Raw genomic sequence first — 25,483 nt, 5'->3', positions numbered from 1 at the left:
GCCTATAGTTACTAGGGTTATCCCTACTCCCCTTTTTGAACAAGGGAACCACATTTGCTATCTTCCAGTCTTCTGGCACTACTCCTGTAGACAAAGAGGACATAAAAATCAAGGCCAATGGCTCTGCAATCTCCTCCCTTGCTTCCCAAAGAATCCTAGGATAAATGCCATCAGGCCCAGGGGACTTATCTATTTTCACCTTTTCCAGGATTTCCAACACCTCTTCTCTACATACCTCAAAGCCATCCATTCTACTTATTTGTGACTCAGTATTCACATCGACGACAATGCCCTGTTCCTGAGTAAATACTGAAGAAAAGTATTCATTCAGTGTCTCCCCAATCTCTTCCGCCTCCACACGCAACTTCCCACTACTATCCTTGACTGGACCTATTCCTACCCTAGTCATTCTTTTATTCCTAACATACCTATAGAAAGCCTTAGGGTTTTCCCTAATCCTACCGACTAAGGACCTTTCATGTCCCCTCCTTGCTGCTCTTAGCTCTCTCTTCAGGTCCTTCCTGGCTACCCTATAACTCTCAATCGCCCCAATTGAACCTTCACGTCTCATCTTGAGATAGGCCGCCCTCTTCCATTTAACAAGGGATTCCAATTCCTTATTAAACCACGGCTCCCTCGCACGACCCTTTCCTCCCTGCCTGACAGGTACATAATTATCAAGGACACTCAATAGTTGCTCCTTGAACAAGCTCCACATATCATTTACACTCTTGCCTTGGAGTCTACTTTTCCAAGCCACACATCCTAAGTCATGCCTCACCGCATCATAATTTCCCTGACCCCAGCTATAACTCTTGCCCTGTAGTACACACTTATCCCTCTCCATCACGAGAGTAAAAATCACCGAATTATGGTCACTATCCCCAAAGTGCTCACCTACCTCTAATTCTAACACCTGGCCTGGTTCGTTACCCAGAACCAAATCCAGTATGGCCTCACCTCTTGTTGGCCTGTCTACATATTGTGTCAGGAAACTCTCCTGCACACATTGAACAAACACTGACCCATCTAACGAACTTGAGCTATAGCTTTCCCAATCAATATCAGGAAAGTTAAAGTCCCCCATCACAACCACCCTATTACTGTCACTCATCTCCTGAATCACCTTCCCTATCCTTTCTTCTACGTTTCTAGGACTATTGGGAGGCCTGTAAAAGACTCCTAACAGGGTGACCTCACCTTTCCTATTCCGAACCTCAGCCCAAACTACCTCAGATGGCAAGTCCTCATCCATCGTCCTTTCCACCACTGTAATACTATCTTTGACAAGCAATGCCACACCTCCCCCTCTTTTACCCCCACCTCTGACCCTACTAAAACATTTAAATCCTGGAACCTGCAACAGCCAATCCTGTCCCTGTTCTACCCATGTCTCCGTAATAGCCACAACATCGAAATCCCAGGTACCAACCCACGCTGCAAGTTCACCTACCTTATTTCGTATACTTCTTGCATTGAAGTATACACACTTCAAGCCACTTTCCTGTTTACAGACACCCTCCTTGGAAATTGATGCCATGTTCCTAACCTCCCTACACTCCAGGCCCTGCACCCTGAAGCTACAATCTGGGTTCCCGTGCCCCTGCAGAGTTAGTTTAAACCCCCCCCAAGAGCACTAACAAACCTCCCCCCAAGGATACTGGTGCCCCTCAGGTTCAGGTGTAGACCATCCTGTTTATAGAGGTCCCATCGTCCCCAGAAAGAACCCCAGTTATCCAAAAACCGGAATCCCTCCCTCCTGCACCATCCCTGTAGCCACGCATTTAAGTGTTCTCTTTCCCTATTCCTCGAATCTCTATCACGTGGCACGGGTAACAAACCAGAGACAACAACTCTGTTCGTTCTAACTCTGAGCTTCCAACCTAGCTCCCTGAAAGCCTGTCTAACATCCTCGGCACTCCTCCTACCTACCTATGTCGTTGGTGCCAATATGGACCACGACTTCGGGCTGCTCCCCCTCCCCCTCCAGGACCCGGAAAACACGATCAGAGACATCACGTACCCTTGCACCTGGGAGGCAACATACCAAACGTGAGTCTCTCTCGTTCCCACAAAACCGCCTATCTGTGCCCCTAACTATCGAGTCCCCAATTACTACTGCTCTGCTCTTTTTCACCCTTCCCTTCTGAGTAACGGGGACAGGCTCCGTGCCAGAGACCTGAGCCCCGTTACTTACCCCTGGTAAGTCATCCCCCCCACAAGTATCCAAAACGGTATACTTGTTCTTGAGGGGAATGGCCGCAGGGGGTCCCTGCACTGGCTGCTTCCTCCCAGTCCCCCTCACTGTCACCCATCTATCTGCCATCTTTGGAGTTACTACTTCCCTATAACTCTGATCTATGACCCCCTCTGCCTCCCGAATGATCCGAAGTTCATCCAACTCCAGCTCCAGTTCCCTAACACGGTCTTGGAGGAGCTGGAGATGGGTGCACTTCCTGCAAGTGTAATCGGCAGGGACGTCGATGGCATCCCTCACCTCATACATGTTGCAGGAGGAACATTGCACTGCCTTCACTGCCATCCCTCTAAAGCTAACTTTTATTTTAAAAAAAAACTGGGTCTAAAGAATACAACAAGCAAAATTCAGCACTTACCTACTTACCACAACAGGTGTTATTATTAGGTTAGAGGAGGAGGGCGGGTGGGAGGCACTACCCGTGTAGTGCCTCGGGTTCCTCTCCTTCGCGCTTTTAAAGGGGGAAAAAACCTACCCAGGTAAGCTTACACTAACTGCTTCCAGGTCTCGGCTGCCCCTCTGGTCGTCGTCACTTCCCCCTGGTGCTCCCGCTCTTTCTGTGAAGAGAGAAAAAAAAAACACCGCTGCCCGCTACCGGTAAGCACTTTTAAAACCAAACGGTCTTACCTTCGCTGCTGCTCGCACTGGAAATGACCGACGGCTTCGAAGGGTGAGTATAAATACTCACCGCTTTCCTTCCCGGCTGCCGCTCTGGTCGTCGTCACTTCCCCCTGGTGCTCCCGCTCTTTCTGTGAAGAGAGAAAAAAAAAACACCGCTGCCCGCTACCGGTAAGCACTTTTAAAACCAAACGGTCTTACCTACGCTGCTGCTCGCACTGGAAATGACCGACGGCTTCGAAGGGTGAGTATAAATACTCACCGCTTTCCTTCCCGGCTGCCGCTCTGGTCGTCGTCACTTCCCCCTGGTGCTCCCGCTCTTTCTGTGAAGAGAGAACAAAAAACACCGCTGCCCGCTACCGGTAAGCACTTTTAAAACCAAACGGTCTTACCTTCGCTGCTGCTCGCCCTGGAAATGACCGACGGCTTCGAAGGGTGAGTATAAATACTCACCGCTTTCCTTCCCGGCTGCCCCTCTGGTCGTCGTCACTTCCCCCTGGTGCTCCCGCTCTTTCTGTGAAGAGAGAAAAAAAAAACACCGCTGCCCGCTACCGGTAAGCACTTTTAAAACCAAACGGTCTTACCTACGCTGCTGCTCGCACTGGAAATGACCGACGGCTTCGAAGGGTGAGTATAAATACTCACCGCTTTCCTTCCCGGCTGCCGCTCTGGTCGTCGTCACTTCCCCCTGGTGCTCCCGCTCTTTCTGTGAAGAGAGAACAAAAAACACCGCTGCCCGCTACCGGTAAGCACTTTTAAAACCAAACGGTCTTACCTTCGCTGCTGCTCGCCCTGGAAATGACCGACGGCTTCGAAGGGTGAGTATAAATACTCACCGCTTTCCTTCCCGGCTGCCCCTCTGGTCGTCGTCACTTCCCCCTGGTGCTCCCGGTCTTTCTGTGAAGAGAGAAAAAAAAACACCGCTGCCCGCTACCGGTAAGCACTTTTAAAACCAAACGGTCTTACCTTCGCTGCTGCTCGCACTGGAAACTGGTGAAATCCGAGTTCATCCCTTGTGGTTGGAGGGTTCCTAGGTGGAAGATGAGGCGCTCTTCCTCCAACCGTCGTTTTGTTGTGGTCTGACGATGGAGGAGTCCAAAGACCTGCATATCCTTGGTGGAGTGGGAGGGGGAGTTGAAATGTTGAGCCACAGGGTGGTTGGGTTGGTTGGTCCGGGTGTCCCAGAGGTGTTCTCTGAAACGCTCCGCAAGTAGCCGGCCTGTCTCCCCAATATAGAGGAGGCCAATTCGGGTGCAGAGGATGCAATAGATGATGTGTGTGGAGGTGTGTGGATGTGTGTTTTCTACTACAAACCGACCGACTCCCACAGCTACCTGGAGTACACCTCCTCCCATCCTGCCCCCTGTAAAAACGCCATCCCATTCTCCCAATTCCTTCGACTCCACCGCATCTGCTCCCAGGAGGACCAGTTCCAAAAACGCACAACCCAGATGGCCTCCTTCTTCAAAGACCGCAATTTCTCCCCCGACGTGGTCGACGATGCTCTCCACCGCATCTCTTCCACTTCCCGCTCCTCCGCCCTTGAGCCTCGCCCCTCCAATCGCCACCAGGACAGAACCCCACTGGTCCTCACCTACCACCCCACCAATCTCCATGTACAGCGCATCATCCGCCGTCATTTCCGCCACCTCCAAACGGACCCCACCAAGGATATATTTCCCTCCCCTCCCCTATCAGCATTCCGCAAAGACCACTCCCTCCGTGACTCCCTCGTCAGATCCACACCCCCCACCAACCCAACCTCCACTCCCGGCACCTTCCCCTGCAACCGCAGGAGGTGCAAGACTTGCGCCCACACCTCCCCCCTCACCTCCCTCCAAGGCCCCAAAGGAAACTTCCATATCCGCCACAGATTCACCTGCACCTCCACACATATCATCTATTGCATCCTCTGCACCCGATGTGGCCTCCTCTATATTGGGGAGACAGGCCGGCTACCTGCGGAGCGTTTTAGCACTGCTGCCTCACAGCGCCAGAGACCCGGGTTCAATTCCCGCCTCAGGCGACTGACTGTGTGGAGTTTGCATGTTCTCCCCGTGTCTGCGTGGGTTTCCTCCGGGTGCTCCGGTTTCCTCCCACAATCCAAAGATGTGCAAGTCAGGTGAATTGGCCATGCTAAATTGCCCGTAGTGTTAGGTAAGGGTTAAATATAGGGGTATGGGTGGGTTATGCTTCAGCGGGTCGGTGTGGACTTGTTGGGCCGAAGGGCCTGTTTCCACACTGTAATGTAATCTAAAAACCTCTGGGACACCCGGACCAACCAACCCAACCACTCTGTGGCTCAACATTTCAACTCCCCCTCCCACTCCACCAAGGATATGCAGGTCTTTGGACTCCTCCATCGCCAGGCCACAACAAAACAACGGTTGGAGGAAGAGCGCCTCATCTTCTGCCTAGGAACCCTCCAACCACAAGGGATGAACTCGGATTTCACCAGTTTCCTCATTTCCCCTCCCCCCACCTTGTCTCAGTCAAATCCATCGAATTCAGCACCGCCTTCCTAACCTGCAATCTTCTTCCTGACCTCTCCGCCCCCACCCCAGTCTGACCTATCACCCTCACCTTGACCTCTTTCCACCTATCACATTTCCGACGCCCCTCCCCCAAGTCCCTCCTCCCTACCTTTTATCTTAGGCTGCTGGACAAACTTTCCTCATTCCTGAAGAAGGGCTTATGCCTGAAACGTCGATTCTCCTGTTTCCTGGATGCTGCCTGACCTGCTGCGCTTTTCCAGCAACACATTTTCAGCTCTGATCTCCAGCATCTGCAGCCCTCACTTTCTCCTCCTTTATTTGGAGTCATAGACGGGCCCTTATTAAATTAGAAAAGCTGCAGCTTCCACAAGGGGTGGGCTGGATTTTCCGGATTTCAGGAGGTACCAATTGAGCTCTCTATTATCCTACGTAGCTGATTGGGCCTCTTGTGACCCACAATCAATCTGGTTAGAGATTGAGGCCTCCCAAGCAAAATGTCCCCTCATCAATCTACTATTTATGGACAAGACGAGAGTTATTACGGATCATCGTAAAAACCCTATTGTATTAAATACAATCAAAGCTTGGAGGATAATGTGACAAGATGAGGGCAAAAAAGCTCCATTTCTACCCCTACAATGGGATTGTTGGGATTCCAGCATTCAAAGTCTGGGAGTCTAGAGGTATCTCCTGTTTGGGAGATCTGTTCGATGGGGAGGTCATGATGTCCTTCAAGCAGCTGCTTCAGAAGTTTGGGCTGCCCAGCAAGGACCTTTTTCGATATTTTCAAATGCTAGACTTTATACAAAAGAAGACCACATTGATAATTAATCCTTATAAATCGGATAGGGAAAGGAGAGTGCTTCAGCCGATGGGTCCGCCCTCGGTCAGTACTCCCTACCACTTACTATGTAATAAGGTATCGAAGGACATGGAAAGGTTATATAAAACCAGGAATCAAGAATTGGGGATGGAAATCTCCCTTGAGATGTGGGAGGATGTCTGGGAAAATGCCAGAAAGTTCTCTATTTGTAACAGAACTCAGGCTACTCGATTAAAGGTACTTCACAGGGCTCACATGACACCTGAACGACTTGCAACGTTCAAGGCAGGAGCATCCCCAATGTGTTTGAAATGTAAAATAGAAGTCGGTACTCTCACGCATTGTCTATGGACATGCCACAAGATCTGCACGTACTGGGACAGAGTAGTGAATGCCTTGACAAAGATTTTGGGTACGGAGATTGGGTTGGACCCAGTGTCTTTACTCTTGGGCTCCCCAAAATTGCCCTCTTTGGATGTATATGGGAGGAAATTATTCACTATCCACTCCTTTTGTTCGAGGAAAAATATTTTAGTGAATTGGGTATCCGAAGGTCCCCCAGAACTTTCAAATTGGCACAGGATAGTCATGGAATATAGCCCCCTTGACTTCCTTACGAATATGGTGCACCAAAAAATGGAATTATTTCATAGAAGATGGCAGCCCTTTTTGAACTAAACTGACACAGATATTTTGGCCATATTATCCCTGGCCTTTGCTTAGCCGTGGTAATGATTCTAACTGGTTCAGGGGCCCCCAGGAGGAGGATTCCCACATAAATACGGGTTTTGTTATGACTTAATGTAAATGTATTTTGAATATGTATTTAGTTATTTATTTACTTATTTTTATTGTTAGTAATGTATGATATCCTATTTTATGTTTTGGTTGTTTGTAGAATAGATTAGGTTTTTTTAAGCTTATACTGGTGTTATATTGTAAAGTGGAATACACTAGTTTGTATTACTTCTGTAATTTTGTAAAAAAATCTCAAAAATCTTCTTTTTCAATAAAAATATCTATTAAAAAATCTACTGGGACGTTTTGTACCCCAGATCTGTTCAAATCTGTCTAAATTTCAGACTGGATTTGTCTAAACCTGACCAAATCTCAGACCCAAAACCCCAAACTCTTACAACACAGAGGTGAACCCCTTTGTTAATGAGACCAAACACAGATTATCTCACCTCTCCTTGTAATCTGTTAAAATACGAGTGGCAGAAAACTTACAAATTACACTATTTAAAGAAAATAACATCAATTTATTTTTTAACTCTAAAAATGAACATTAAACAAGTATTCAGAATTCTAAGCTCCCCTCTCTTAACTGATTGTTATCTACCTCCAACTCTATAACAATATTCTGTTCCAATAAGACACTTATTAAAATTACATCAACACAATTTCAAAACCACACAGCTGCTGCCATCTTCTGTGTCTTTCTTCTTCCAGCTGAGGATCTTCCTGGCTTGTCTTCTTTCTTTTTACTTTGAATACATTTCACATAGAGCCATAGAGTCATAGAGATGGAAACAGCATGGAAACAGACATTTCGGTCCAACCCGTCCATGCCGACCAAATATCCCAACCCAATCTAGTCCTACCTGCCAGCACCCGGCCCATATCCCTCCAAACCCTTCCTATTCATATACCCATCCAAATGCCTTTTAAATGTTGCAATTGTACCAGCCTGCACCACTTCCCCTGGCAGCTCATTCCATACACTTACCACCCTCTGCGTGAAAAAGTTGCCCCTTGGGTCTCTTTTATATCTTTCCCTTCTCACCCTAAACCTATGCCCTCTAGTTCTGCACTCCCCCACCCCAGGGAAAAGACTTTGTCTATTAATCCTATCCATGACCCTCATGATTTTATAAACCTCTATAAGGTCACCCCTCAGCTTCCGATGCTCCAGGGAAAACAGCCCCAGCCTGTTCAGCCTCTCCCTGTAGCTCAAATCCTCCAACCCTGGCAACGTCCTTGTAAATCTTTTCTGAACCCTTTCAAGTTTCACAACATCTTCCGATAGGAAGGAGACCAGAATTGCATGCAATATTCCAAAAGTGGCCTAATCAATGTCCTGTTCAGCTGCAACATGACCTCCCAACTCCTGTACTCAATACTCTGACCAATAAATTAAAGCATACCAAACGCCTTCTTCACTATCCTATCTACCTGTGACTCCACTTTCAAGGAACTATGAACTTGCACTCCAAGGTCTCTTTGTTCAGCAATACTCCCTAGGACCTTACCATTAATTGTGTAAGTCCTGCTAAGATTTGCTTTCTCAAAATGGAGCACCTTTCTTCTATCTAAAGTAAACTTCATCTGCCACTCCTCAGGCCCACTGGCCCATCTGGTCTAGATCCTGTTGTAATCTGAGGTAGCCTTCTTCGCTGTCCACTACACCTCCAATTTTGATGTCATCTGCAAACTTACTAACTATATCTCTTATGCTCATATCCAAATCATTTATATAATGATGAAAAGTAGGGGACCCAGCACCGATTCTTGTGGCACTCCACTGGTCACAGGCCTCCAGTCTGAAAAACAACCCTCCACCATCACCCTCTGTCCATATAAAAAGGCCCCTTTGATACAGAGTGTTTCCTAATTTCTTGGAGAGCTAGATGTTAGCTTTCCCTGCATTTCTGTCTCTATGGCAGTTGCTCTCTGACTAATTTTCAAAAGGTCCACATTTTATACCCATTCAACATCAGATCGTCTCATTGGTTAGATGTTGGCACAACAATAAATTCAAACTCGATTGGGTTTTAGTATACTAGGGCATAATTTAAACCGATTTGTTACATTCAAATTGTTGTCAAAACGGCAGCCAAATCTCAGGTATCCATTTCACAGCCAAATGTTACATATTTTCAATTTTCCAGTAACCCTGGGACTGCGATCTAATCACATACGTAGATGTTTGTAAGCTCTCAGTTCCAAACAGAATTCACTGTCTCTTATAGGTACAGTATACGCCTTCAACATCATAACAGGACATTGCCAAAATGAAGCTCATTTGACATTCATTTCAAGTGTGAATTTGAGCATTGGATGGTGTCCATTGAGATGTCTAAAGAAATGCTGCATGGACTCAAAAATAAAGTGCTATCTATATATTGGAAATATGAAAATAGAAGGAAGTCAGGTGTCATTTTGACAAAGACTGAATTCCTACAGATCTTCCTGTTATAAGATTGACTTTATTGGTCACATCATAAATAGCCATTTGTTCAACATGTGAACTTGATGCTAAAATAGAGTATATTCTGCAGGATGATAGCTACCCTGATCAGATCATTGTTTGCAAATCCATGAAAAGCCATAAGGTGGTCCCTCTTGGTGTTGTGTGCCCAGTCGCTCAGATTACTCTGGAAAGAAGAGGCATCTTAGTTTGAGCAACAGGGGAAGTTAGTTGTTTCATTCTGCCACTGTACAGCAGCAATACAAATGGACTTCTTCAGTAACAACATGTTGCTGTCAACCCAAAAGATTTTCTCTATCTTACAAATGAGTAATGTGGTATAAGGGTTTCAGACCAATGTGCTGTAGGGCATACATCCAGTCTGGAAGATTGTATAAAACAACATGTCTCTTTGGATATGGTCTGCTTGTTGCAAATAGCCAATTAGCCCATGCTTGTAAAACTCTCAAAGGTCTGAACATCAGATCTGATTCTGCAAATGGATCATATTTGCTGGATAATCCCAAAAGTATGAAAAATTACACTGATCAATCTAGGATTATTAGTCAGGCTTATAGTGTAGTATCATTGCATGTACTGGAAGCAACATACATTAGCTTCTTGAGTCTGCTTCAACATTCGATAAGATCTGACCTGATTGTAACCTCAGCTTCAGTTTATGACCTATACCCTATATTGTCTGAGTCCCCCCAGGGATGAAAAGTGTATCTACACCTGCTTTAAAAATATTCAATAACCCAGCATCCATTGCTCCCTGCAGATGAGAATTCCACACTTGAACAACCCTCTCGGAAGAAAGAAAAATCTTATCTCAGTTGCTAGCAGGCTTGGTCGACATTTTTTGCCCATTCCTAGTTGCCCTGGTGGTGATGAGTTGTCTTCCATAGTCTTTGAGGTGGAGGTATACCTAAGTGCTGTTAGTCAGGCAGTTCCAGGATTTGGACTCCGTGACAGTGTAGGAATAGTAATATATTTCCAAGTCAGGATGCTGTGTGGTTTAGAGGGGAAGTCAAAGGTGGTGGTGTTCACATGCCTGTTGCTCCTTCCACATGATGGAGATTACAGATTTGGAAGGTGCTATCAGTTATTCTTGGTGAGTTACTGTAGTGTGTCTTGTAGATGGTGGTAGATGTGGTGCCAGTCAAGAATTCTGTACTGTCGTGGGAGTGTTGTTGGAGCTGCACTCATTCAGACAAATGGAGAATATACCAACACATTCCATACTTGTGCCATGTAGATGGTGGACAGGCTTTGGAGAATCAGGAGGTGGGTTGCTCACAACAGAATTCATAGCCTCTGACTTGTTCCCAGCCACAGTATTTATATGGCTGGTCCATTTCAGTTTCTAGGCAGCAGAGGCTACTGCAGATGCTGAAGATTAGAGTCAAGGTTAGAGTGGTGCTGGAAAAGCACAGCAGGTCAGGCAGCATCTGAGGAGCAGGAAAAATTGACATTTTGGGCAAAAGCCCTTCATCAGGGTTTTTCCTGCTCCTCGGATGCTGCCTGACCTGCTGTGCTTTTCCAGCACCACTCGAATCTTATTTCAGTTTCTAATCAATGGGAGACCCTAGTAGGAGATGTGGTGATGGTGACACCATTGAACATCAAGGGATGATGGTGAGATTTTCTCTTGTTGGAGGTGGTCATTGCCTGGTGCTTGTGTGGTACAAATGTTACTTATCACTTGCTGGCCAAGCCTGGATATTATCACTGCATATGGACTTAAACTGCTTCAGTATCTGAGGAGTTGTGACTGACCCGCAATATTGCACAGTCATTAGCAAACATCCCTTTTCTAACCTTATGATGGAGGAAAAGTCATCGATGAAGGAGCTGAAGATGATTGAGTCTAGGACACTAGCCTGAAGAACTCCTGCAGTGATGGGGCTAGAAGTGTAGCTAGTTTTGGAGCATAAATCTTCAGTACCATTGCCAAAATATTGGCAGAGCCTAAAGCCTATGCATTACACAGTGCTTTCAGGCGTTTCCTGATATAAAATCCCTATAGTGCAGAAAGAGGTAGATCCTGAAGAAGGGCTCATGCCCGAAACGTCGATTCTCCTGCTCCTTGGATGCTGCCTGACCTGCTGCACTTTTCCAGCAACACATTTTCAGCAAAGAGGTAGATCAGCCAATCAAGTCTGCACTGACCCTCCAAACAGCATTCCATCCAAACCCTATTTCTGTAACCGCACATTTCCCATGGTTAATCCACCTAGTCTGCACATCCCCGGATGCTATGGGGTAAATTAGCACGGCCAATCCATCTAACCTGCACATCTTTGGACGTGCAAACTCCACACAGGCAGTCACCCAGAGCTGAAATCTAACACTGGTCCCTGGCACTGTGAGGTTACAGTGCCAACCACCGTGCTGCCCATATCATGTGGAGAGAATGAAGCTTATTGAAGACTGACATCTGTAATGCAAGAGATTTCAGGAGGAAGCCGAGATGGGTTATCTACTTGGATTCATCATCAGTCAGGAGCGCCCAAACGTTTCAGCCTCGTCACTTGTACTGATGTTCTGGGCTCTCGCGCTGTTGAGGATGCAGTTGTTTGTTGAGCCACCTCCTCCTCCAAGTTGTTCATTGTCCACCATCGTTCATGACTGACTGCAGCAGGACTGTGGAGCTGAGATCTGATCCACTGCTTGTGGAATTACTTGGCCCTGTCCATTGCAGCTGCTTCCATTGCTTGGCATGTGAGTAGTCCTGTGTTGTCACTTTGCCAGGTTAACATCTCATTTTTGGGTGTGCCTAGTACTGTTCCTGTCATGTCCCCCTACCCTCCATTGAACCAGAGTTAATCCTCTGGCTTAAATGGTTAGAGTAAGAGATATGCAGGTCCTATCTCTAGGCAAGGCCAGACAGGAGGACCTGTTTGGGAATTAGCAAGCATTAGAACAAAATTACAGTATAGGTCCTCAAGGGTTATAATCTCCAGATTACTACCCGAGCCATGTGCAAAATGGCTCAGCGATAAGAGAATTAGGGAAATAAACATGTTGCTAAGGGAGTGGTTTGGGAAAGAGGTTTCATGGGGCGTTGGCACAGTTTTGGAACTGGGAGGATCTGTACCAATGGGACGGTCTTCACCTGAACCGATCTGGAACCAGTGTTCTAGTGAAAAGGATAAATAGGATGGTCACTGGGACTATAAACTAGTGAGTCAGAAAAGGGTGGGGAAGGGAAAGCGACAGGAAGTATGATGGTAAGTAAAAAGGTAAACAGCAGGTTAGCATGTGTACAGGAGGGTTTAAGTACAAGGCAGACTATAAAACAAGTAAAAAGGAAGGATAACTCAGGAGCTGTCATTAATGGAGATGTTGGAATTCATAAAGAAGGTACAAAAACTAGCATAAGGGCACATTACCTGAATGCTCGTAGCAATCGGAACAACGTTGATGAGTTAACCCCGCGAATGAATACAACCTCCTGGCCAATACAGAGACAATGGTTACAGGATGGTCTCGACGGGCGGTTAAATATCCAGAGGTATCAGATTATTCGGAAGGACAGACAGGGAGGTAAGGGAGGCGGTGTAGATCTGATATTTAAGGATGTCACCAGGGCAGTTCTAGGTAATCTATTTGGGTTATAGAAGAAAATGTCACTGATAGGTGTAGTCTATAGGCCACCAAATAATACCATCACATTGGGGCGGGCTATAGACAAAGTAATAACTAATACCTGTAAAAATGGTATGGCAACTATCATGGGAGATTGTATTCTACATGTCGATTGGTTGAACCAGCTCGCTTAGGATAACCTTGAGGAGGAGTTCATTAAGTGTATCCGTGGAAAATCAACATTTCGGGCATTTCTGCCCGAACCATCGATCTTCCTGCTCCTCAGACGCTGCCTGACCTGCTGTGCTTTTCCAGCCTCACTCTAATCTTCATTGCATTTATGTGGCTAGTCCAGTTTCTGTAATACGGACTATCTGATAGTCAGATACAGACTATTGCAATGCTAATGAGTGGAATGTCCTGTAATTAGACAAGTTGAATGTTATAGTTAATTCTGTAATGTTATTTTGTAAGTTATTTTTACGAATCAAATATAGTTTTGGAAAAAGTTCAGCAATCTCCCAGCTGAGGTTAAATCATGAGGGACATAGATAAGGTGAATATCAATGGTTGTTTTTCCCCAAGGATGGGGGAATTCAAAACTAGGGAGCATATGGAGATAGAAGAAAGATTTAAAAGTGACCTGAGGGGCAACCTTTTCACACAGAGGATGGAATGGACTCCCAGATGAAATGGTAGATGCAGATACAATTAAAATACATTTGGACAGGTACATGAGTAGGAAAAGTTGAGGGTGACATGGGCCAAAGGCAGGACAGTGGTCAGGGTGGACTAGTTGGACAGGAGGGTCCATTTCCATGCTGTATGATCTATGGATGTCAGAGCCTGCGATGGCCGCAAACCGACAACAGGGGGAGTACTGAGAGCATCAAGAGCCTATTGGGAGTGATGTCGTTCACCAAGAGAGGGCGCTGAGGCTGGGAGGCTGAGCGCTCAGGCTCTTTCCCCACTGCCCGGGAACACACATTACACTGTCCGCGAGGGAGATGCGTCTTGTCGTCCGCCTCGCTCGGACCGCCCGATGGCTGTTCGGTTGGAGAAGACGATCGGAAGCTGAGGACTTGCTCCGCCACTACGCAAGGACGATGCGCCGCAGCTACGGGAAGGAGGAGCGGGGCCAGCCGTGGACACCGAGCTACGGACTTTACCTCAGTGAGTAAGAGCGGGCAGGAGGTGAAAGGTCAGCTGGGGATCGCCGGTCTCACCGGAAGTTCATGTCTCAACCATTTGATCTGAAGGGTTTCCGCAAAGCCCATCCCCCTGCTCGAAGCGTCGCGTTTGAATTCGTCCAGAGCGTACCAGCCCGGCCACGCCCACTCATGGGCCCCGCCCGCACACTATCCTTATAGCCACGCCCACTCATGGACCCCGCCCGCACACTCTCCTTATAGCCACGCCCATTCATGGACCCAGCCCGCACACTATCCTTATAGCCACGCCCATTCATGGGCCCAGCCCGCACACTCTCCTCATAGCCACGCCCACTCATGGACCCCGCCCGCACACTCTCCTTATAGCCACGCCCACTCATGGACCCCGCCCGCACACTCCTTATAGCCACGCCCACTCATGGACCCCGCCCGCACACTCTCCTTATAGCCACGCCCACTCATGGACCCCGCCCGCAAGTCTCCTCATAGCCACGCCCACTCATGGACCCCGCCCGCAAGTCTCCTCATAGCCACGCCCACTCATGGCCCCAACACCCACCTCGTGGCCACGCCCACTGACTGACACCGCCCGCCCTCGTGGCCACGCCCACACACATGGCTGTCTGAGGATTAGAATCAATGGACAATTCCACCTATTTGTCCAAGACCTCAGACCCTGTAATCAGTGGTAAGGACACTTCTTGCCCACAGAAGAAAGACCTAATTCCTTTGCAAAGTTATACTCGAGCAGGTTTAATTGGAAGCACTAGCTTTCGGAGCGCTGCTTCTTCATCAATCACCTGACAGCCACCTGATGAAGGAGCAGCGCTCCGAAAGCTAGTGCTTCCAATTAAACCTGCTGGAGTATAACGTAGTGTTGTGTGACTTTTAACTTTGTACACCCCAGTCCAACACTGACATCTCCGAATCATAATTCCTTTGCAGTTACCCTGAAATGAAAAGAATTAACTGCTGATGTGATCATTATCTAACATATGCAACAATTTAACCATTGTGGAACAATGGTCAGTCTGTAACTTTTTGTGAATGAATATATTGCAACTTTCATGGATTCTTTTTCTTAGTCATTTTCTCATTAAATTTCAAAATGCTAGATTGCTACCAACAACTGAAAATGACAGTGTAGGAACACTGAGGCATGGGAACACTGAGGCTTGGGAACAGTGAGGCATGGGAAACTGAACCAAGAACCTGGACTTGGAGGGTTCACCACTACAATTCTATTCTAAATGGTCAGTTCAATAATTAACATCTAACGAAGCTAATTGTTCTGACCTTATAAGAAAATATCACCCTAAAGAACCTTTGCAGCTAATCCATCTGATTTTAGTGCATTGCTTTAGGGTTGAAAATGTTTTGGGTTGCATTTAAACCCTTAAATGTTGCTTCGAGCAAAATATATGTTGAAATGTAACTTGCAAAGTGCAGGCTGTGCAGTGGCAGTGAGGCTGACTAAACCTTTCAAACGTAATGATTCTGGCAGCTGTTGACTGATCTTGTTACTGGTCATTTTGCTTTTGGTTATGGAAGACATAGGAGATAGATTAGGCCACTTGGCTTTGTCTGCCATTCAGTGAAATAATGGCTTATATTCTATCTCAACTGTGTTGTCCCATGCTATCACTGTATCATTTAATTTCCTTCAGAACATTCAACAATTCAACATCAAGGGTGGAGAATCCTAAAGAATCATAATCCTTAGTCCACAATTGCTGTCTCATTATTCTGTGATCTAATGTTCTTCATTTCCCAGCACTGAAGAGCAACATTAAGGTATCTAAGTTGCCAAACTGCTTAACAATTTGATATGTTTCAATTAGCTCACTCCTTATTCTTCTAAACTCTAGGGAATGTCAGCTTGGTCTGTTGTCCTCTTGGTGAATCTTTTTTCCTGTTCCCAGGAACCAGGCTTTGTACTCCGTCTCATGCAAGCATGTCCTCGGTAAAAACAATGACTACAGGTGCTGGAAACCAGATTCTGGATTAGAGTGGTGCTGGAAAAGCACAGCAGTTCAGGCAGCATCCGAGGAGCAGGAAAATTGACGTTTTGGGCAAAAGCCCTTCATCAGGAATTCCTGATGAAGGGCTTTTGCCTGAAACGTCGATTTTCCTGCTCCTCAGATGCTGCCTGAACTGCTGTGCTTTCCCAGCACCACTCTAATCTAGAGTGCAAGCATGTCCTCCCTGAGCCAAGGAGATGAAAACTTCACAGCACTATAGATGTATCCTCACCAACACTTAGTACGTTTGTAGCAAGATACCTTTACTCATACTGTAATTCCTTTTTAACAAACAATATTAAATTTGTCTGAATCGCTCACTGTTCCTGTATATTTTCTTTTATTCTTATCCCTCAATGTGAATGACAGTGGCAAGGCTAGCACTTGTTTCTCATCTTTAGTTGCCCTTGAGAAGGTGGTATCTTGAACCGCTGCAGTCTACATAATGTAGATATATATCCATAGTGTTGGAGAAAGTGAGGACTGCAGATGCTGGAGATTAGAGTCGAGAGTGTGGTGCTGGAAAAGCACAGCAGGTCAGGCAGCATCCGAGGAGCAGGAGAATCGACATTTCGGGCATAAACACTTCATCAAAAATCATGATACCTCATGAAGGGCTTATGCCCGAAACATCGATTCTCCTGTTCCTCGGATGCTGCCTGACCTGCTGTGCTTTTCCAGCATCACACACTCAACTACATCCAAAGTGTTGTTTGGAAGGGCGTTCAAGGAATTTTTAACCCCATGACGGTAAAAGAATGATGATGTAGTTTCAAAGTTGATCCACAGTGATATGTGCAACACACCAGGCCTCACTGAATGTTACACACTTCCCAGCCTTTACCCATTCAAAACTGTTTTGCCTTTTTGTTTTTCCGACCAAACAGATAACCTTGGACTTTGCCGGAAAGAAGGCATATGCCAAGTTCTTGCCCTCACCCAAAGAGTCTATAATCGTTAGCAGTCTCTGACCTTTCTTCACCACTTGCTGGACTACCTGACATTGTATCAGGAGCAAACTTGCCCAGCCAACTTATTCACAGTCTTCAGAGAGGACCAGTCAATAGACTTGCTTCACCTCGGCTGCAGCCTTTGGACCATGCAGTCAAAGCTCCAGATGTAGCATTCAGGATCTTACGGTTTGTCCAACCAGTTCAACAGGGCTGGGATGGCCACAAAACAGGCCCCATACAAGGGATTCGTGAAAGTCATGCACCCACGTGCAAGTGCAAGTACGAGAACCTGCCATTCATCAAATCAGAGAATTCCTACAGTGTGGAAGCAGGCCATTCGACCCTTTGCATCCACACACCAACCTTCCAAAGAGCATCCCACTCAGACCTACCTCCCTACTCTATCCCTGTAACCGTGCATTTCCCATGTCTAATACACCTAGCCTGCACATCCCTGGACACGATGGGCAATTTAGCATGGCCAGTACACCTAACCTGCACATTTTTGGATTGTGGGAGGAAACCGGACCACCTGGCGGAAACCCACGCAGACACGGGGAGAATGTGCAAATTCCAGTCGTCTGAGGTTGGAATCGAACCTGGATCCCTGGCGCTGTGAGGCAGCAGTGCTAACCACTGAGCCACCACGCTGCCCCAATTGGACCAGAGGAGGGGAGAGGGCAATGAGACTGATGATATCAAGCAGGATGTCACAGAGTTGGGAAGTTCTCGAGGGTGAGTGCTCCCTAATCATCTTTCTCGTTAATGAAGGAGGGGCCCAAAATATTAGAGCCCTCCGTCAGACCTGTTAGCTGGAGCACACACAACGTAGCAGCTATAGGTGCACACAGGGAATCCAAAGCATAGAGGTTTTTCAACTAGACTTCCTCCCTCATGGTTATTATATCATAAGTAGATAGAAAAAAATGTTGCTTTTATTATGAACAGGTAAGAGATATCTTTTTACTTGAAATATACGCAGTTGAAATGTTCAATGCAGTTTACAGTCAGTGCAAGAATGATTGCACACGAATGCATACATGCACTTATCATACTGAATCACAACATGATTCTTTTATATTCTCTTGCATGCTGCATTTATTTTGAATCTGTCTCTTTTTCTTTGTTTGACTTCCTTTGGCTACCTGGCCTCACATGGTACATTCCCTTCAGTCATTTTCCATTTCTTAAAATGACCCCAAAGCCCATGCTATTTGACATGTAATCTTCTCCCTTACATATCTGTTCTTAAGCCATCTGTTTTTTATTGCATCTTTAATAACCTTTCAAACTTTAATCGCCAAAGGTCTCCTTTTATTCTGGCAGACTTTTCAGGATTGAGTCACGACATCTTTATCACTGCATTACAGTTCATTTAAACCACTACCCTTTTTTTTGCAGTAATTCATTTTGCTTGAGAAAAGAAACTAACTTTGAACTTCCTAGCATCCTTCTGTGAAACAGATTGTATAGCTATCTTTCTGCTTCGTTTGCCCACTGTTTACACATTTAGAGTGTTTAAAATGTTAAAACCTAATGCAGTTCCTAGTCCTGACCTCATGGGTTTAAAAAATTTTTCATCCCGCTAATTATGAAAAGAAAGGAAAGGCTTCCACTTTATGGAATATCTTTCATACCTTTCTAGCCAGTGAAGTACTTTTGAAATGGTATAATGTAAGAAATGTTGCAGACAATTTGATCAGGGCAAGGTCCTATAATGACCAACAATGAGGTTAGATTAGATTAGATTCCCTACGGTGTGGAAACAGGCCCTTTGGCCCAACCAGTCCAAACCGACCCTCCGAAGAGTAACCCACCCACACCCATTTCACTCTGACTAATGCACCTAACACTATGGGCAATTTAGCATGGCCAATTCACCTGACCTGCACATCTTTGGACTGTGGGAGGAAGCCGGAGTACCCGGAGGAAACCCACGCAGACACGGGGAGAATGTGCAAACTCCACACAGACAGTTGCCCGAGGCTGGAATCGAACCTGGGACCCTGGCGCTGTGAGGCAGCAGTGCTAACCACTGAGCCGAGATGATGACCCCAAATGGTTTTAATGGTTGAGGGGTGAGTATTTGCCAAGTCACCTTCTGTTCTTTGAATAGAACAATGGAATCTTTAAAGCCCTCCTTAGAGAGCAGATTGGCCTTTGAATTAGCATCTCATCCAGAAGATTACATTCCCAATGGTGCAGAATTCCATTGGTATTATGCTGGGAGAACAGCCTCGCTTTCCTATATTGTGTGGCACAATACTGATAAGAATGTTGCATATGCTGCCTCAGAATGAACTGTCTAATCTCCATTATCTCCTTTTGTTTGCAGAGAATTCTGAGGGTAAATACGTTTCTCCTTTTCATGATATTCCACTTTACGCAGTAGGTGACAAGGTAAATGCCATTATTTGGTGATTTTGCTATATTGTAGGCTAATAACGTCAGCTGTTTATTGGTCTACTAAATGTGTGCTGACTATTTGTTCTGATGGCCTACACAGTATTGTTCACATCAGCTTCTTCAAATTTTCGGCCCAAAATGTAGCCCTTTAGAATAAAAAAGAAATATTGTCACTCCACGTAATGGTAGTCCTCTGAATCTACAGGAAAAGCGGTTTATCTTCCTGCGATTTATAAGTAATGCACTTGTGATGTTCTTAAGCTTTCTCTCAGTGCTGGTGTTCTCTAGTTGAGTAATTTATTTGTTTGTCTGGGAGAGGAATAAAAGGTGCACCAGCATTTTTCTCGATGGGACAAACATCTAGTTTCTTCTGTATTTCATACTCTTTCTCCTTCAGAACACATTCCAATTTATACAAATTGCAATGGGTAGATGGAACGTAGGTCTTAAGAGCAGGAATGGATCATTTGGCCCGTCAAACTTGCTCTGCCATTCAAATAGATTGTGGCTGATCATCTGTGTACCCCCAGCAGTGATCTAATGGAGTGACAGAACTGGCTTGAGGGCTTTAATATTCTTATGTAACCATTGTTCTGATGCTTCTCTGCAACTCTCCTGCTCATCTTAAGGCATTTGTTTGCATACACTTGAGTGAACAGTCAGGGCCTTAAAGATAGTTCCAGCAATATGACAGGGTCTCTCAGTTACTGCACTAAAGTGGCTGATTATTTTTTGGAGTGCCTGGAGTGAGACTTGAGGAAATGACCTTCTGATTCATAATTGAGAGATCTGTCACAGAGTAAGGGCTGTATATTTCCTGTCTTTGTTCTAAATAGTGCATATTCTTCCTTTTCCTCTTCCTCTGCACTGAGTCACCTTCATCTTTAATTAAAATAGCAGTTTAATAAAGGGACCTGGAAATTATGACTGCTCATTCTAGCCTTTGATTCTAATTTGGTTCTGAGCAAATTGATGTCAGAACTCTTTCAACCTATCTTTTCTTGAGAATTTAATATTTCTTTCACTTGAAGTGACAATTCATCTGCCTTCAAATTGGTGTGGAGAGTTTAATGAACTGCAGATCTGCTGTAAAGAAGATGTACTTGAGCAACCAACTTCTAAATGGAAGTTACTATGTCAGATTAACCTGATGTCTTGAATCCATATCATTGTCAATTTTAATCCTGCATTCATCCCTTTTATTCACTGGCGTTTACAAAGGTTTTTTGACAAGATACCGCATAATAGGTTAAAATCTTATTGCACAGCGAGTGGTTAAGATCTGGAATACTCTTCTTGAGAGTATAGTGGGTTAAATGATAGTTTTCAAAAGGTTCATTTTCTGTAAAGGAGTACGGGGGAAAAGGTGGGTGAGTGGTGTGGGTGAGTGGTGTGGGTGAGTGGTGTGGGTGAGTGGTGTGGGTGAGTGGTACTAAGCATAGTGCTCTTTTGCAGAACCAGCATAGATTTAGCTACAGACTTAAAGAACGCTATGAGTATAATCTAATCCTAACCTCTACCTTTTGTATGCTGCACAGTGTCTTGCCTACTGATTCTTCAATTACTACGGTAATACTTTCTCCACACTCAAGTAAAAGTAGTTTACAGCGGAACCGTGATTATCCGAAGGACACGGGCGGGCAGTATTTCTTTCGGTTAATTGAACTCCGGATAATCAAATGCCAGATAACATAGTTTAGCCAAGCATCAGGACCTTGTGATCTTGGCAGATAATCCAATATTCGGATAATCGAATGCTGGATAATCGAGGTTCTTCTATATGCACAAATTACTACACGAGTTCATGATGGTGGGTTTAGTATACTAACATGGATTAACAATTTTCTAACTAACAGGAATCAGCTGCGATTCAGGATAGATAGGTAATTTTTAAGTTGGCAATCTGTAATTGCTGGCGAGTGTCACTGTAGGTCTTCAACTATTTATAGTCTATATTACTGACTTTAGAGTCATAGATTCATAGAGATGTCCAGCACTGAAACAGACCATTCGGTCCAACTCGTCCATGCCGATCAGATATCCCAACCCAATCTAGTCCCACCTGGCAGCACCCGGCCCATATCCCTCCAAACTTTTCCTATTCATATACCCATCCAGATTCCTTTTAAATGTTGCAATTGTACCAGCCTCCACCACTTCCTCTGGCAGCTCATTCCATACACGTACCACCCTCTGCGTGAAAAAGTTGCCCCTTAGGTCTCTTTTATATCTTTCCTCTCTCACCCTAAACCTATGCCATTTAGTTCTGGACTCCCCGACCCCAGGGAAAAGACTTTACCTATTTATCCTATCCATTTTCCTCATAATTTTGTAAACCTCCATAAGGTCACCCCTCAGCCTCCGACACTCCAGGGAAAACAGCCCCAGCTGAACAGATATATTGTGGCCAACTCTTCAGTTAATACGGTTAGGTGGGAAAGGAATCAAGCTGCAAGAATAACTCAAAGATCAGATTTTTTTTCCCCCCTTAGTCAGGTAGCAGGGATAAGGAAAGAAGTCTTGACAGAGTAGATGCTGGCTCTGTGCTTCCCATCCTGTGGAAAGTTGGGAGTTTCAAAAAAGAGGTCTCCATTTATGATAGAAATGAGGAGAAATTTTGTCTCACAATGGGTTTTGGAGTTTTTGTCCCTGAAGAGCAGAGAAGGCAGGGAGTATGTTCAGGCTGAATTAAACAGATATTTCTTTTGCAAGAGAGTCGAAAATCTGGAGGGTTGCAGGCAAGAATGTAGAGTAAGGCCATGATCAGGGAAACCATAATATTATTGAAAGGCAGAGCAGGCTTGAGGGGCTAAATGGTCTTCCAGTACTCCATTTTTGTAATCTTAATTGGAATTGTTCTCTGTGTGTCCAATTACAATGTTGTTTCTTTTAGTCTAGTTCCAATTCTGCAATTATTTTTTACTTCCATTCTGGGACTTTATCTTGACTTTCGTTCATCATGGTCAATGGGTTGTAGTGGGACTGCAATCCTTTCTTATCCCCCCCCCTCATTTTTCTTTCCATTTACATCCAATTCAGACAAATGTAAAATCAGCTACTGATGCATAACATTCAATATACATTGCTGAACATTCAAGATTACCGTCTTGGTGTTTTCATTTCCCGTGTTCACTCCTGATACTTGTTATAATTAGTGTTCTAATCCTCCTCTTAATTTTGAGCTTTTTTTTTGAGAGTCCCTAGATAGAGTCAGAGAGTCGTAGAGATGTACAGTATGGAAACAGACCCCTCGTCCGTGCTGACCAGATATCCTATATAAGTCTAGTCCCATTTGTTAGCATTTGCCCCATACCCCCCTAAACATCTCCTATTCGCAGACTCATCCAGATGTCATTTAAATATTGCAATTATACCAGCCTGCACCAATTTGTCTGGCAGCTCATTCCATACACTCACCACCCTCTGTGTGAAAAAGCTGCCCCTAAGGTCCCTTTTAAAATTTTCCCCACTCACCTTAAACCTGTGCCCTCTAGTATTGGATTCCTCCACCCCAGGGAAAAGATCTTGTCTATTCATCCTATCAATGCCTCTCATGATTTTATAAACACCTATAAGGTCACCCCTCATCCTCTGACGCTCCAGGGAAAATAGATCCAGCCTATTCAGCCTCTCCCTATGGCTCAAATCCTCCAACCCTGGCAACTTCCTTGTAAATCTTTTCTGAAGCCTTTCAAGTCTCCCAACATCCTTCCTGTAGCAGGGAGACCAGAATTGCACTCAGTATTCCAAAAGTGGCCTAACCAGTGTCCTGTACAGCTGCAGCATGACCTTGTAACTCCTATAGTCAATGCACTAAGCAATAAAGGCAACCATACCAAACGCCTCCTTCATTATTCTATTTACCTGCGGCTCCACTTTCAAGGAGCTATGAACATGCACTCCAAGGTCTCTTTGCTCAGCAACACTCCCCAGGACCTTACCATTTAGTGTATAAATCCTGCCCTGATTTGCCTTTCCATAATGCAGCACCTCACATTTATATTAAGTAAACTCCATCTGCCACTCCTCGGCCCATTGGCTCATCTGATGAAGATCCTGTTTATTCTGAGGTAACCTTCTTTACTGTCCACTTACACCTCCAATTTTGGTATCATCTGCAAACTTACTAACCATATCTCCCAAGTTCACATCCAAATCATTTATATAAATGATGAAAAGCAGTTGACCCAGATCGACCATTGTGGCACACCTTTGGTCACAGGCCTCCAGTCTGCAAAGCAACTCTCCACCACCACCCTCTGTCTTCTACCTTTGAGCCAGTTCTGTATCCAAATGTCTAGTTCTCCCTGTATTCCGTCAGATCTAACCTTGCTAACCAGTCTCCCATGAGGAACCTTGTCGAACACCTTACTGAAGTCCATATAGATCATGTCCACCACTCTGCCCTCATCAATCCTCTTCGTTTCTTCTTCAAAATTTCAATCAAGTTAGTGAGACATGATTTCCCACACACAAAGCCATATTGATTACCCCTCATCAGTCCTTGCCTTTCCAAATACAGTTATCCAGTTGTAACATGATTGCCAATATTTGTACTCGATCCCTTTTTCAGGCAGCTATGACCTTGAACTCTCTACAGCATCTCCTCTGCCACATGCTTCAAGTAAATTGTTTCTATTCTCTAAAGGCTCCTAAGAGTTGGGCTGTAAATGCTGGCCTAGCCAGTGACGTCCACACCCCTTGAATTAGTTAAAAAGAAAACTTTCTTCTGTTACTTGATTTGTTATTCCTTTAATTTTAACTGCCTTAACTCATCTAACTTCTTCTGTGTTTGCTATTTAGCATCGTTTAAGAAGCATCTGGATGAGTACTTAAAATTCCAGGGCATAATGGGCTAAGCATGCAGTGCAGGTAAATGGGATTAAGGTAGTTTGGTCAGCATAAACGTGGTGAGCTGAAGGGCCTGTCTCTATGCTTTTTGACTCTATCCCCAAATTTTCTGGATGCCCCTGATTTTCTTTCAGAAGCATTTAATCACTTCCTGACACTTACCAGTGACTGTCCATCACAACGACTTCTTTGTTCACCACTACCTCTTTCTTCATCCCCAAATGACCTGTCCTTTACGGTTCCATATTTGCCCAATATTGCAGCATAACTTCTCAAGTTGCCCTCTCCAGGCATCACACATTTTCTTGGGTTCTTTGATGGGATGGAAGTAATGCTGGTAGGGCTGCAATTTATTGCTCATCATTAATTGGTCTCAAATTGAGGGGCTTCTTCGGCCATTCCAGAGGTCAGTTGAGAGTCATAGTGTCATGGAGCTGTACAGCATGGAAACAGACCCTTCGGTCCAAATATACAAAATTAATCTAGTCCCACTTGCCTTTGGGGCTTTAGCATTTAGATAATGAGACTGTGTCTTAAAATGAAAAAAAAGTAAAAGTCGAGAATGACACATATTAATCCAATTTGTCTGATATCCTTCAAATTAGAGCTATGGTATAGCCAAATGTTCCTTTCCAAGCATTAATTTTTTCTTTATGATTATTGTCCCCCCTGCTGAGGATTTGTAAATTTGATTTGTATTGCTTTAAGGCTGAAAGATTAGAGAATGGTGTAATTAGAATAGATTTATTAAGGTGGATATAGAGAGACCTTTTCCTCTCTGACAGAGAATGCAGAAGAAGGAGGCACCATTATAAAAGTAGAGTTGAACTATTCAGCAGTGAAACGGTTGTGTTGGGATGAAGAAGTGAAACAAGCTCAATGTCTGTGCGGCCTATTCCTTTTACAGTTGTTTCATTCAGCTCTTATTTTAGATTATTCTCGCAATTTTCTGAGAGTTATTGCAGCCAGAAGACTAATGTGCACTCCTGGAGCTACTGTTGTGCAGAGTGATAATGAAAGTATAAAGGAAAGTGCTGAAACTAGAATGTGTGCTCAGGCATAAGATACTTGATATTACAGAAATTATACATCTGATAAAGTCATTC

General features: G+C 44.9%; 1 protein-coding gene across 2 annotated transcripts in view; it reads left to right on the top strand.

The window, feature by feature from the left end:
* The first annotated feature begins 13,815 nt into the window (after positions 1–13,815).
* LOC122564921 (inorganic pyrophosphatase-like) overlaps positions 13,816–25,483 on the top strand; it is a 63,993-nt gene continuing 52,325 nt past the window's right edge. The window contains exons 1-2 of one of the 2 annotated variants that reach the window (XM_087995018.1): positions 13,816–14,147; positions 19,456–19,520. In XM_087995018.1, the coding sequence (XP_087851144.1) occupies positions 13,982–14,147; positions 19,456–19,520 (231 nt within the window). In that variant the 5' untranslated portion in view covers positions 13,816–13,981. The remainder of the gene's footprint in view (positions 14,148–19,455; positions 19,521–25,483) is intronic. The other variant, XM_043720405.2, reaches the window with a different exon arrangement.

This window comes from Chiloscyllium plagiosum, unplaced genomic scaffold, assembly GCF_037043375.1.
Source record: "Chiloscyllium plagiosum isolate Xiang-an unplaced genomic scaffold, Cpla_swu_hap1 HiC_scaffold_2, whole genome shotgun sequence".
NCBI classification, from domain to species: domain Eukaryota; kingdom Metazoa; phylum Chordata; class Chondrichthyes; order Orectolobiformes; family Hemiscylliidae; genus Chiloscyllium; species Chiloscyllium plagiosum.
This window is presented reverse-complemented; position numbering and strand designations above follow the sequence as displayed.